The sequence below is a fragment of the Zea mays genome, chromosome 10 (assembly GCF_902167145.1).
Source record: "Zea mays cultivar B73 chromosome 10, Zm-B73-REFERENCE-NAM-5.0, whole genome shotgun sequence".
NCBI lineage: Eukaryota > Viridiplantae > Streptophyta > Magnoliopsida > Poales > Poaceae > Zea > Zea mays.
Genome location: NC_050105.1, coordinates 116,477,399 through 116,492,077, shown reverse-complemented (window position 1 = coordinate 116,492,077; position 14,679 = coordinate 116,477,399). Strand labels below are relative to the sequence as shown.

At 54.4% G+C, this 14,679-nt stretch overlaps 1 protein-coding gene across 1 annotated transcript; it reads right to left on the bottom strand.

The window, feature by feature from the left end:
- Positions 1–2,261: 2,261 nt before the first annotated feature.
- On the bottom strand, positions 2,262–3,382 carry LOC100276735 (uncharacterized). Its single transcript, NM_001150452.2, has 2 exons — positions 3,240–3,382; positions 2,262–2,866 (listed from the first exon to the last, which is right to left on the bottom strand). Exon 2 carries the CDS (start codon positions 2,835–2,837, stop codon positions 2,520–2,522), a length of 318 nt encoding a protein of 105 aa, NP_001143924.2. The 5' UTR covers positions 2,838–2,866; positions 3,240–3,382; the 3' UTR covers positions 2,262–2,519.
- Between the last annotated feature and the right edge of the window lie 11,297 nt (positions 3,383–14,679).

Here is a 14,679-nt window from a genome sequence, read left to right as displayed (position 1 = left end):
TTGCCGAAGAGAGCGCCCGTGTCGGCAGAGCTAGCACACGTGGGGGAGGAGGCAACACAGGAAGCTCTCCAGAGGCAGTGGACCCTACGAGAGCGGGCGTCCTGGCGGACGAGATGACGATGCACACAATCAAGAGACCAGTTCTTGTCCTCCACCTATCTATGTTCTTTTTTCACAGATTTATTGCAAAATTTAAGGTATAAAAAACTTTGTATAAAAATGGTAATACCAATTTCAAATATATTTGTTTGCACAAAATGCACATCCTTTACAAGTAGCATGTCTGTATGGATCTCCTTTAGCTTTCATAATTTGTTACCTTCTGATTTACAATGTAGGACATGTATTATCCCATTTAAATAAGGTTTACATGTATGATATATAGAAATCGTAGTAATGCACGGGCTTATTTAACTAGTATTTATTATGCTTCATTGTCCATCCATGTATCTTTCTAAAATCTTTTCTATTTACCGCTATTAACCTTAAACCTTCCTCTTTTAAAATTGTTCTTTAACCTCTATGAGGCTCGATCAAAATTGTGAATCCCCTGATTGTTTCTTCTCTTCTAGTACCATCTTATTATTTAAATATTTTCTCTTGATCACACTCTGCCATAGTCCATCTTCATTCAAGAGCTTATAGAACCATTTGCTAAGGCCCCGTTTGTTTCAGATTATAATCTCTCTAGATTATATAATTCAGCGCAAATAATCTAGTAGGTAAACAAACATCTAGATTATGGGTTCAGATTATATAACCTAAACCCCAGATTATGATAATCTCATAATCTCCTCAAGAGTAGCTTATTTGAGATTATTTTGGCAAAAGACTCACTACCCATGGTTATGTAAATAGAAATTACAATATATATCATCCTTTTTTTCTCACCTCAAATAAATAAATAAGGGTATTGTTGTCTTGTGAATAATCTACATTTATATAATCTAAACTACCAAACAACTACATGTAGATTATAATATATCTAGATTATAATCTAGATTATATCCAGATTATATAATCTATAAGCCAAAACAAACAGACCCTATGAAGACAATAATTTTCCACTTCAAGGTTTAGATCGTGTCTAAAAGTTCATCCATATGGTCACTTAAAACACATGTTTATGCCAAGTTAAATCCAACAGAACACTCCCTGTGCAAGCTGGTCTGTGGACCATAGCAACGTCGACACGTCCTCCGGTGAGTGCTGGATGGACGGTTCCCCGTCGGGTTGTCAGGCTTATGTTTGGTTACAATTGTGGAAGAGAACAGCCGACCAGAGTGATGTGATCTTCATCTAGGAAGTGTGGGTGTGTCAAATAGCTCTGGACTCTGGGCTATATATGTGGGGAAAAGCACGGCCGTGATGCTTCTTGCCTGTGCTGCTGTGTAGCAGAGAAAACAAGGGCTACTGATTCAGGCACTCTATGATACAGTTTGTTTCTCTATTTCTGTTCCCTCTGTTGTGGTTCCAACTGGAAGTGGTGCCCAGCAGTGAGCCGATTGGATGGTTCTACGGTTCTACCATGCGAAATTTAGACATTTTAGTGCTAGTTTGATAACCCGGATTTCTATTTTTTAAAGAAAATTAGTTTATTTTTTCTTAGAAAAAATAGAAATTTATTGAGAAAATGGAGTTGTCAAACTAGTCCTCAATGCACTAGTAAACTCATTTTTTTTACTTGGCAGAGAGATGCTTGGGACCGGTAACTGGTGATGGTTGGTCTCTTCTTCTGACTAATGGGCATGTCAACGGAGTAACATGCTTATGTTGGAGATTTAAGGTATGTTTGGTTCGCTAGCTAATTTACTACACTTTGATTAACTTTTCTATCTAAAGTTAGTTCTTCAATTCGAACGACTAAACTTAGAAAAAGTGTGGTGCAGCTAGCCACAAACCAATTCGAACGACTAGACTAAACTTAGTGTTCCGTGATTCTGTCCCTATAAACTACTGCATTGTCACGTAGTCTCATGGAGCCTGAATGCCACTTGTACAAGTCTAAGAGGCTATTTCAAGTGAACACTTAGCCTTCTGAATTGTCAGGCCTGATGATTGTCAGTTCCATTCCTTTGTGGCTGAGCAATTTGATATTTTTGCACTGCACTTATTAGACACCACCCTACGCTGTACTCGAGTTTTTCATGCAAAAAGACGGTAGCACCATGCATGCTTTAGATTGGCACATCCTCATGGAGCATGCAGCAGAAAGCTCTACTTGTCCTAAAGATCCCAGGGAAGAAGAAGCTCACTCCTTAAGCACCACTGCCTGTCATACAGCAGACACACCCAACTACGTATATATACCACACTAGCTGATCTAGCTATATCCCTCCAGAAGGGAGCAGAGCAGCATATGTCTCGATCATTACATTAGGCATGCAATGCAACTCCAGTATGCATTAGCTAAAACAACTAAGCAGGCGGCGTTCTTGACTTGACATGCGTCCAGAATTGGCGGCAAACCGGTAAAGATAACTACAAGGCAGCTTTTGACTAACTAATGAAGCCGCGCGTCAGTTGGCGACCGCCTTCTTCGGCTTGTTGGGCGACGCCGCCGCCGCCGCCTTCTCGTGGCCGGCTGCACGCGGGCCCGGAGCGGCGGCATTGAGGTCCGGGATCGGCGCGCGGTGGCCTGCTGCCGCCGCCGCATTCCCGTTGGCGCTGTGGTTGGGCGGCGCCGCCGTTTTGGTTTTGGCGATGCGCCGCTGCTTGAGCTCGGTGAGCAGGGCCTGGTTCTCCTGGTTGAGCAGCAGCGCCTTCTTGCGCAGCCGCTCGTTCTCCTTCATGATGAAGCAGTTCTGCAGGTACAGCTTCGCGTTCAGTCTGTCCATGCTCGCTCGCGCTTTGCCTTTGCCTTTGCCTGCCCATGTTCCAGAGTATCATCAGACCAAATCGTTAAGGCCATGCAAAATGGAACAGGGTGCATTGCATGCTAGCAGAGCAGCAGTAGATATATATACTGAAACTTCTATTGAATAAATAAATAAATAAATAAATAAAAAGGTTGGTTGCCACTTGCCAAGGCATATATATATTCAAAATATATCGAAGGCATTGGGGGGCAGCAGATTGTGTAAAGCAGAAACGAACAAAAAGGGGGAGGGGAAGCACTAGGCGTTCTACATGTACATGTACACGCATGGATGGAGCCATGATTGTGCATGCATGCAGGAACCAATTGAGCGCATGCATGCATCACCATGGAAAAAAAGCGACGAGACCGAGAGGATCACCTCCGCCGTTGGAAGCCGCGGTCGGTCACTCGACTAGCAGAAGGAGAAGGGGGGCCGGCAGCGGAGATTGCTGGTGGGGGCAGGCAGCTGGGAGGATCGATGGCCAAGTCCACTGCTCTGCTTTTTTCTTGGCCAAGTCCACTGCTCTGCTTTTTTCTTGGGTGCGTGCTGCGTGGTGGGGCTTATTTATAGGCGCGACCGCGATCGATCTCCCTCGCCTCGGCGGCGACGCGCGGGGGCGGTTGCGGACCCGCTCGGCAATGGCATGGCGCGCCGCACGTACGAGAAGGTGGGGGGGACGGGGACGCTAGTCTGCCACTCCTCATGACCCCCTTTGAACTTGAGCCAGAGGGACAGAGGGGATGCTATGATGCTTGGTCGTATAAGGAGGGGGGGCAGGGCAGGGCAGGGCAGGGCGGCGTAAATGGTGGCTAATCATGAGGCCTGGGTGTGCCAAGGTGGGCTGCCTGGCCTGCCCTCACGTGACGCTGCTGCTGGCTGCCCCAGCCGCGCGCGTCTACACTTCTTCTTCCTCCTCCTCTCCTTGTGCGCGCCACCGCACGCTGAAAGTATGCCGGAATTGTTGTCCCGTTCCTTGTGAAATTCAAGCCATCAAGATCTCGAGAGGCCCCCGACGTGCGCTGCTTCTCGCCGGCGACTGTACTCCATCCTTCCACCGCACGCACACACACACGTCCACTTTCTAGAGCGGGGGGAGGTAGTCTAGCTAGTCGACAACTTTTTATCAAGTGGTTTGACACTGGTGGCCGGCCGAGCCAGAATGGTTAGTGAGAAAGAGGTCGAGCTGGGTACGGCTAGGGGGGCTTCAAATGATGATGATGATGGGCCTCAGCCGGCCCAAGATTCGTAATGATGGCTCGGCTCCGGGTCCTCCCTCGCTCATCATCACGCGCCACACCTCTTCACCCCTTTTTTCTTCTTCTTCACTCTCTCTTTATTTTTACAGTCTCTCCTCTCTCTCTCTCTCTCTATTTCTATATCTCTTTTTACAATGCAGGGGGTGGTGATGATTACCGTCGCTTTACTGCGCCACCCGCGTCTACACCACCGTCGGGCGATCATGGTCTCCTCTCCCGGCAATTGAATGCCTCACGATTGAAGGAAGGCCCTTTTTTTTCTACCTCCCCTGTTTGTTTGTTTTTTTTTTTACTGCACGCCTGCCAATCTCGTATCTGCCTTGCTCGTCGTGCTTCTTTACCCCTTTTTCCTTTTTGTTTTGGCTTGGTTTCACCTCTTGCCTCTGCGATGCACCTCCTGGCTTACTGCGAGCAGCAGTCCCTAAAGCAAATCCATGTGGCGGCACACTAGTGGCGCTAGCGTAGCCGTAGCCCGTAGAGAATGTGATTGAGAAAACAAAAGGAGCCAGTGATGTTAGACAATCTACACAACATGCAACTCTACGGATCCATGTAAACAAAAAGTTTCGAATTGCGTCACTTGGATATTACTTAAAACAGCAAAATAAATAAAAAGTAGATTTTCCACATTCAGAGGCCTGGGCGATGGCGCTCGGGAGACAGCGTGGCTGTTTGTTTCGGCTTCTGGCAGCTTCTGGCCACCAGAAGCTGCTGCGGACTGCCAAACGCTCAGTTTTTCAGCCAGCTTCTATAAAATTCGTTGGGACAAAAACCATTCAAAATCAACATAAACACATAATCGGTTGAGTCGTTATAATAGTAGGAATCCGTCACTTTCTATATCCTGAGCCCTATGAACAACTTTATCTTTCTCCACACGTAATCGTAATGATACTCAGATTCTCTCCACAGCCAAATTTTCTTCACAGCCAGATTTTCAGAAAAGCTGGTCAAAAAAAACTGAACCAAACAAGCCCAGCATCATGCGGAGCGAGCTCCACTGGGAAGACGATTTTGCATTGAATTCTTCAAATCAGAATACATCGTAGGGAATATCAAGTCCCTTGGAGCTGCTCTATGTTATACTCCAAATCTAAACGAAGTATATTATATTTTGTCCTAAATCAAACCATTCTATGCCTGACAAAAATTTGTAGTAAACAGTAGGTGATATCAAATTTGTATGGCACCAGGTAGACGCACCATAAAAGTATATATTTCAGTCGATATATTTGGTAATATAGATATTGATTTGTTTTAATAATTTTGGCTACACTCAACAACGGATTGACTTTGAATACTCAACAATGGATTGACTTTGAATACAATGAAATGACTCCTTTACATATATATATGGAGGGACGCCTCAACTTCTAGATTTATGATGGTGATGAATCTATATATATATATATATATATATATATATATATATATATATATATATATATATATCGGTGTTTCGACCCGGGGGGTCCCTAGACCGACGAGTAAATTATCGCTGCGTGTCCCAGCCCAGATGGGTCGGCGCGAGATGGGACACAAAGGGGGGAGAACAGCGAGGGGAAACCGCGGCCTTCGTGTTGTCCTGCGCCCAGGGCGGCTGGATGCGCTTGCAGTAGAGGGTTACAAGCGTTCGCGCGGGAGTGGGAGAGAGAGAGCGAGGGCCTTACGCGTCGGCCCGTTCTCCCGCGCGGCCAACCTCTCCGTACGAGAGCCCTGGACCTTCCTTTTATAGGCGTAAGGAGAGGATCCAGGTATACAATGGGGGTGTAGCAGTGTGCTAACGTGTCTAGCAGAGAGGAGCTAGAGCCCTAAGTACATGCCGTCGTGGCGGTCGGAGAGGTTGTGGCACCTTGTTCATGTGATGTCGTGGCCGTCGGAGGAGCGCTCGGGCCCTGTGGAAGTACAGCTGTCGGGGCTGTCGAATCCTTGTTGACGTCTCCTTGCTTCCGTAAGGGGCTGAGAGCCGCCGTCGTCATGGAACACGTGGGGCGTCATCATTACTTGTTTACTGGGGCGAGCCAGATGAGACGCCGGTCTTGTTCCCCGTAGCCTGAGCTAGCTAGGGGTAGGGTAATGATGGCCCCCCTGGCGACATGGCCAGTCCGGACCCGAGTTTGGGCGAGGTGGCGATTCCTCCAAGGTCGAGGTTGAGTCCGAGCCCTGGGGTCGGGCGAGGCGGAGTCCATCGTCTTCCGGAGCCGAGGCCGAGTCCGAGCCCTGGGGTCGGGCGAGGCGGAGTTCGTCGTCTTTCGGAGCCGAGGCTGAGTCCGAGCCCTGGGGTCGGGCGAGGCGGAGTTCGTCGTCTTTCGGAGTCGAGGTTGAGTCCGAGCCCTGGGGTCGAGCGAGGCGGAGTTCATCTTCCGAGGCCGAGACGGGGGCCGAGCCCTGGGGTCGGGCGAGGCGGAGCTTCCTATGTCGCCCGAGGCTGGACTTAGCCGCTGTCGACCTCACTCTAGCGAGTGGCACGACAGTCGGAGCAGGGCAGGCGGTGCTGTATTCCTGTCAGGTCGATCAGTGGAGCGGCGAAGTGACTGCGGTCACTTCGGCCTTGTCGACTGGAGTGCGCGTCAGGATAAGATGTCAGGCGATCCTTGCATTAAATGCTCCTGCGATACGGTCGGTTGGCGTGGCGATCTGGCCAAGGTTGCTTCTCTGCGAAGACTGGGCCTCGGGCGAGCCGAAGGTGTGTCCGTTGCTTGAGGGGACCCTCGGGCGAGACGTGAATCCTCCGGGGTCGGCTGCCTTTGCCCGAGGCTGGGCTCGGGCGAGGCGAGATCGTGTCCCTTGAGTGGACTGAGCCTTGACCTTAATCGCGTCCATCAGGCCTTCGCAGCTTTGTGCTGATGGGGTTTACCAGCTGAGATTAGGAGTCTTGGGGGTACCCCTAATTATGGTCCCTGACAGTAGCCCCCGAGCCTCGAAGGGAGTGTTAATACTCGCTTGGAGTCTTTTGTTCACACTTTTTTGCAAGGGGACCGGCCTTTCTCGGTTGCATTTTGTTCTAGTGGGTGCACGCGAGCGCACCCGCCGGGTGTAGCCCCCGAGGCCTCGGAGGAGTGGTTTGACTCCTTCGAGGTCTTAATGCCTTTCGCGATGGCTCGGCCGGTCTAGTTGTTCCCTCATGCGAACTGGCTGTAGCCCGGGTGCATAGTCGAGTCCCAAGTTCTCGGGCTGGTATGTTGACGCTATCAACGGTTTGGCCGGAGCCGGGTTTGCGAGAGCATCCCCCGAGCCTCCGCACAGAGCGAGAGGACGGTCAAGGATAGACTCGGCTTTTTTCATACGCCCCTGCGTTGCCTTTCCGCAAGGAGGAGGGGGAAAGCGCCATGTTGCCCTTGGAGGGCGTCGAACATGGTGTCTCCAGTGAGTTGCTAGCGGGTAATCCGAGTGGACGCCCGTGCCCCATTCGTTAGGGGTCGGCTAGTGGCCCGGAGGCGCGCTCCAAAAGTACCTGCGGGTGATTCGCCGGACCCGGTCCCCTTTTGATGGGGTCCGAGGGCTCGATGCCTCCCTCTGGTGGGATTTCGTTACGAAAATCGCTCTTGCTGGTCTCGGAAATGTCCTAGGGTACCTCGGGAGCGTAGCCCGAGCCTTGGTTATGTATCGAACGTACCCAGGGTCATCCCTCGCTCTGCTTGCTCTGAGGCGGCTGTCGAACCCTTCGGGGGCCAGCCTACGAACCCCTGATCAGTAGTGGGCGCGGAGCCCGAGTGGCCTGAGGCGGCTGTTGAACCCTTCCGAGGGGCCAGCCTTCGAACCTCTGATCAGTAGTGAGCGTGGAGCCCGAGTGGCCTGAGGCGGCTGTTGAACCCTTCCGAGGGGCCAGCCTTCGAACCTCTGATCAGTAGTGGGCACGGAGCCCGAGTGCTCTGAGGCGGCTGTCGAACCCTTCCGAGGGGCCAGCCTTCGAACCTCTGATCAGTAAGGGGGCTCGGGGCCCGTTTCCTTCGTGAAGAAGGATCCCTTTCGGAGTATCCCCTTTCCCGGTCCCTGTGGCAAGAGAGAGAAAGAGGAAGTGGAAAAGGATACGAAATCGAACGTCGTGGCATACCTTTTTGACGCGGTCATTATGGCGAAGGTGAAGCGTCGCCTGCTTCGCCTGCCAAAGGTGCCGCCTGCCCTGCCACAGAGTTAATGCGACGGGACGAGTGGTTCGCAGGGCAGCCGTTGTGCGTGCGCGAGCCGTTCGAGGAACGGAACACGGGCGCGTCGTCTTCACGCCGTGGGAGAGGGCTCTCTTGCTGTCCCAGGAGGGGACGTGAGCCTGCAGACGACTTGACTGCTGCTTCCGCCCGCCTGCCATCGCCATTACAGCCGGCCCATTTTTGAAAGTATCGACCATTGCCCCTTCTCCCGCGGCTGACTGGCCCATGACCGACGTTCCTGGTTGGCACTACTGAGCCGCACGCAAGGTTGCCTCGAGTTGCGGCACCGGTTCCACAGTCGAGGAGGCGCGGGACTGGCGCGAGTGGCGGTGCAGTTTCTCGCACGTAGTAACCGGCGCGCCGGTTACATGACGTGTGGGCCTGGGCCTCCAAGCTGGACGCGGCGAAGTCGAAAGGGTGCGCCCCCTTGGTGCGGTTGCATGCCGCCTGCATGGCGGTCCGCCCTTTCACCCGCTGGTCCGGGCGATAGTGGAGGAACGCTTGTAACCGTTGGGCCGTTGTGCGCTCCGCGCGTGGCGGTTTGGCTCCTTCTGTCCTGGGCCAGCTTGCATGACGTGTGGGACCCAGCCCCCGCGTCGTAGGGGGAGGACCTTGGAGCGTGTTGGAGAAGACTCAGTCCACGACGGCTGAGGACGCAAGTGGGGAGAGTCGCCTTTAAAAGGAGGGTGACCCCCTTGGACGGCAACCATGTCTTCGCACTTTCCTCATGCGTCGCGTCCTTCCACCTCCCGGGCCCCCGGATGGGGAGTGCTTGCGTCGCTTTCGTCTTGCTGTTGTTGGAGGAACGCAACTTCGTGGAAGTTGGTACCTTTCAGCCATCGCTCGGCTTCAAGGATTTTCATCAGGCAGCCCGGCTGCATCCCCTCACCGGTGGTCACCCAAGACGGTGACCACCAGTTCGATGGTGGGGAGAAGCGAGCCGGGCTGCGGCCTCTGCCCCTCCCTCAGCTTCAAGGATGTTCATCATCAATGATGGGGAGGGGAGTGCGCCGAGTTGGGGCCTATCTCCGCGCGGGTTGCGGCCCGCTCCTTCCCTCAGTGATCGGGGGAAGGGCGTTCGCCGTTCATGGCGCTGGCAACTGCCGCGTGCCCGGCTCCCCGGCCTGAGCGGCTCCGGTGCTACTTCTAGTGCCACCTCCCACCGAGGCAGCCGGAAGAGGTTTCTCTGCCGACGGGATAGTCGGTGCCACCCGCGGACTGACCTCCGACTCTACGGCCTTCTGCTTGTCCTCGCCCCTCGAGTGGGGGCGTGGGCGAGGAGCTCGTCGCAGCAACGTCCGCCCTGAGGTCATCGCTGCTGCTATTTGGCCACTTTGGAGCGGGGTCGTTGTCGCTGCTACCGGAGCGGGCGTCGGTGAGCCACCAGGGGTTTTGTCGCCCCGCAGGCCCTCCAATGTGGGGGGTTGTTCGTATCTGCGGGGGTGGAACCGGAGTTCCGTTTGTAATGGCACCTTGAGTGCCGGTGTTTGTTCATTGTGGCTGTCGAGGCCTGCACATGTAGGTACTTTTGGGCGTAATACCATGTTTTTTCCCTCATTTTCGAGCACTGGGACTCGCCTGTCGGCTAGCCGAACCGTTTAACCAAATGTGAGTTGCTCTGTGCGGAAGGTGACGAGTGAGGTATCCGTATCCCGGAGGCGTAGGAATCCCTCGGCTCGGTCGGCCTTGCCGCCCGAGGCTTCACTTGTTTAGTCAAAGAAACCCTTGGCCGCTCTGCGATGAGCCAGAGCCGGAGGTAGCGGTGTCAGCACGGACAGAGGCGAAGTTGGCTCGAAAAATGGAGCTTCGTCGGTCGGAGCCTGGCCGGGCCGTCCACTGGCAGGACCGGCACCGGAGTCGGGTTGCCGAGGCCATGAGCCGGGCTGGTGTCCTCGGGGGACAGCTGGCTGAGGCTTCGGGGCGGCCGGCCGAGGCGTCTGCTCGGGCCGGGTTCTTGGAGGAGACCCTAGCGGCGATGGCCCGGGCGTGGTGCTGACGTCGTTCTTCGGTGTAGCCCCCTAGGCCTCGGAGATCCTTCGCCCGTGTTGCCGTCCGAGGCTCGGTCGGACTTCGCCGAAGGTGGAGTTGACGCCGAGGGTGCTGCTGCTTCCTCCCCATCGACACTTGAGCCTGCAGGATCGGTTCGCCTGTAGTATGCATGTGTTTTTTGCGGCTGCCGAGGCCCAAACATACTGTCGTCGTGTTGTAAAGCTGCTTTTCTTTTTCCCCTTATTTCGAGTATCAAGACTTGCTTGTCGGTGGCAGAATCGTTCATCCGAGCGTGAGTTACTTCTCGCGGAAGGTGATGAGTGAGGTATCCGTATCCCGGAGGCGTAGGAGTCCCTCGGCTCGGACGGCCTTGCCGCTTACGTGTACTCTTACTCGTTCGTAGGATTCTTTTGTCGACACGGTCGAGATGGCACGAAAAATTGTTTCGGCAGAAGAGTCTTCGAGCGTTAAGACTTGTTCGGTCAGCGGAACCGTTTATCCGAGCGCGAGTTACTTATCGCAGAAGGTGATGAGTGAGGTATCCGTATCCCGGAGGCGTAGGAGTCCCTCGGCTCGGTCAGCCTTGCCTGCTTACGTGTACTCCGTCGTTTTCAGGATCCCACCATCGAAGTAGTCAAAAAACGCGAAAAATGTTTTGGCCGAAAGACTTTTTTTGAGGAAAATTTTGATGCAGAGGGGGTTCGCCCCTTCTAGCCCCCGAGGGAGGGTCGGGCTTTGCCGAGGCAAGGCTGACCCTTCCTTGATGGTTAGACTTCATATGCGAACGAGATATATGAACAGCTTGAAAACATCTTAAGGGTAGAAACGACGTAGATGTCGGATGTTCCAAGCGTTGCTGTAGACCTCGCCTTGACTATTGGCCAGCTTGTATGTCCCGGGCTTCAAAACCTTGGCGATGATGAATGGCCCTTCCCAAGGAGGCGTGAGCTTGTGCCGCCCTTGGGCGTCTTGTCATAGTTGAAGCACCAAGTCGCCCACCTGGAGGTCTCGGGACTGAACCCCTCGGGCGGGGTAGCGTCGCAGGGACTGCTGATACCGCGCCGAGTGTAGTAAGGTCATGTCCCGAGCCTCTTCCAGCTGGTCCAGTGAGTCTTCTCGGTTGGTCTGGTTGCGTCGGTCGTCATAGGCCCTCGTCCTTGGGGAACCGTATTCTAAGTCTATGGGCAAGATGGCCTCGGCCCCATAGACTAGAAGGAACGGTGTGAAACCCGTGGCTCGACTTGGCGTCGTCCTCAGGCTCCAGACCACTAAAGGGAGTTCCTTCATCCATCGCCTGCCGAACTTGTGGAGGTCGTTGTAGATCCTCGGCTTGAGTCCTTGCAGAATCATGTCGTTGGCATGCTCTACCTGCCCATTCGTCATGGGGTGAGCCACGGCGGCCCAGTCCACCCGGATGTGGTGATCCTCGCAGAAGTTTAGGAACTTTCTACCGGTGAACTAGGTGCCGTTGTCGGTGATGATGGAGTTCGGGACCCCAAAGCGATGGATGATGTTGGTGAAGAATGCCACCGCCTGTTCGGACCTGATGCTGTTTAGGGGTCGGACTTCGATCCACTTGGAGAATTTGTCGATGACGACCAGCAGGTGCGTATAGCCCCCGGGCGCCTTCTGCAAGGGACCGATGAGGTCCAAACCCCACACAGCAAACGGCCAAGTGATGGGTATTGTTTGTAGAGCCTGAGCGGGTAGGTGCGTCCGCCTTGCGTAGAACTGACACCCTTGGCAGGTGCGGACAATTCTAGTGGCGTCGGCCACCGCGGTCGGCCAGTAGAAACCTTGTCGGAAAGCGTTTCCAACAAGGGCTCGAGGCGCTACGTGGTGACCGCAAGCCCCCGAGTGTATTTCCTGTAAGAGCTCCTGGCCTTCGGCGATGGATATGCATCGCTGGAGGATGCCGGAGGGGCTGCAGTGGTAGAGCTCCTTCCCGTCACCCAGCAAGACGAATGACTTGGCGCGCCACGCCAGTCGCCGAGCTTCGGCTCGGTCGAGGGGCAGCTCTCCTCGGTGGAGATATTGTAGGTACAGGGTCTGCCAGTTCCGATTAGGCGTGACCCCATTCCGCTCTCCCTCGACGCGCAGTGCCTCACCCTCGGGGGCCAAGGGTGCCTCGGGTTGAGCCGAGGGCGCCTCAGGCTGAACCGAGGGTGCCTCAGGCTCGGTCGTGTCGCAGGTCTTGACCGAGTGTTGATGTAGGTCTCGGGAGAAGACGTCCGGGGGAACCGCTGTTCGCCTCGAAGCTATCTTCGCCAGCTCGTCCGCAGTCTCGTTGTACCGCCGGGCAACGTGGTTGACCTCGAGCCCATAGAACTTGTCTTCCAGGCGCCGAACCTCGTCATAGTAGGCTTCCATCTTTGGGTCGCGGCAGTGGGAGTTCTTCATGACTTGGTCGATGACAAGCTGCGAGTCACTGCGAGTGTCGAGGCATCGGACCCCTAGCTCGAGGGCGATGCGCAACCCGTTGACCAGAGCCTCGTACTCAGCCACGTTGTTGGACGCCAGGAAATGGAGGCGCAGTACGTAGCGGAGGTGCTTCCCGAGGGGCGAGATGAAGAGCAGGCCCGCGCCCGCCCCTATTTTCATCAGCGACCCATCGAAAAACATGGTCCAGAGTTCCGGTTGGATCAGAGCTGCCGGGAGCTGGGTGTCGGCCCATTCAGCCACAAAGTCCGCCAAGGCTTGGGACTTGATGGCCTTCCGAGGGGCGAACGAGATTGTCTCGCCCATGATTTCCACCGCCCACTTCGCAATCCTACCCGAGGCCTCTCGGCACTGGATGATCTCCCCCAGGGGGAAGGATGACACCACAGTCAACGGATGAGACTCAAAGTAGTGTCGCAACTTTCGCCGCGTCAGAATTACCGCGTACAGTAGTTTCTGAATTTGTGGGTAGCGGATCTTGGTCTCGGACAGTACCTCACTGATGAAGTAGACCGGCCTCTAGACGGGCAACACATGCCCTTCTTCTTGTCTCACGACCACGATCGCGGCGCTGACCACCTGAGTGGTAGCGGCGATGTAGATCAAGAGGGCTTCTCTGGCAGCGGGGGGCACCAAGATGGGTGCGTTCGTAAGGAGCGCCTTTAGGTTCCCAAGGGCTTCCTCGGCCTCGGGGGTCCAAGTGAAGCACTCGGTCTTTCTTAAGAGGCGGTACAGAGGTAGGCCTCTTTTGCCGAGGCGCAAGATGAAGCGGCTCAGGGCCGCAAGGCATCCCATGACCCTCTGTACGCCTTTCAAGTCCTTGATGAGCCCCATGTTGGTGATGGCCGTGATTTTTCCGGGTTGGCCTCGATGCCCCGCTCGGAGACGATGAACCCCAAGAGCATACCTCGAGGGACTCCGAAGATGCACTTCTCGGGGTTGAGTTTTACGCCTTTCGCCTTGAGACACTTGAATGTCGTTTCAAGGTCAGAGAGGAGGTCAGAGGCTTTCCTCGTCTTGACTACGATGTCATCGACGTAAGCCTCGACGGTTCGACCAATGTGCTCTCCGAACACGTGGTTCATGCACCTTTGGTACGTCGCACCCGCATTCCTCAAACCAAATGGCATAGTGACGTAGCAGTACATGCCAAAAGGTATGATGAAAAAAGTCGTGAGCTGGTCGGACTCTTTCATCCTGATTTGGTGATACCCTGAGTAGGCATCGAGGAACGACAGGGTTTCGCACCTAGCGTGGAATCCACGATTTGGTCGATGCGAGGCAAAGGGTAGGGAACCTTTGGACATGCTTTGTTTAGACCAGTGTAGTCTACACACATCCGCCATTTCCCTCCTTTTTTTCTCACAAGCACAGGGTTGGCAAGCCATTCGGGATGGAATACCTCTTTGATGAACCCTGCGGCCATCAGCTTGTGGATCTCCTCGCCTATGGCTCTGTGCTTTTCTTCGTCGAATTGGTGCAGAGGCTGCTTCACGGGTCGGGCTCCAGCTCGGATATCCAGTGAGTGCTCGGCGACTTCCCTCGGTATGCCCGGCATGTCCGAGGGACTCCACGCAAAAACCTCGGCGTTTGCGCGGAGAAAGTCGATGAGCACTGCTTCCTATTTGGGGTCGAGCTCGGAGCCGATCCGGATCTGCTTGGAGGTGTCGTTGTCGGGGTCGAGACGGACGGATTTAACCGCCTCTGCTAGTTCGAAGTTGCCGGCATGGCGCTTCGCATCTGGAACCTCCTTGGGGAGGCTTTCCATGTCGGCGATGAGGGCCTCAGATTCGGCGAGGGCCTCGGCGTACTCCACGCAGTCCACGTCGCATTCGTACACGTGTCGGTACGTGGGGCCGACGGTGATGACCCCGTTGGTGCCCGGCATCTTGAGCTTGAGGTAGGTGTAGTTGGGGACGGCCATGAACTTGGCGTAGCATGGTCTCCCCAGCACTGCGTGGTAGGTTCCTCGGAACCCGACCACAT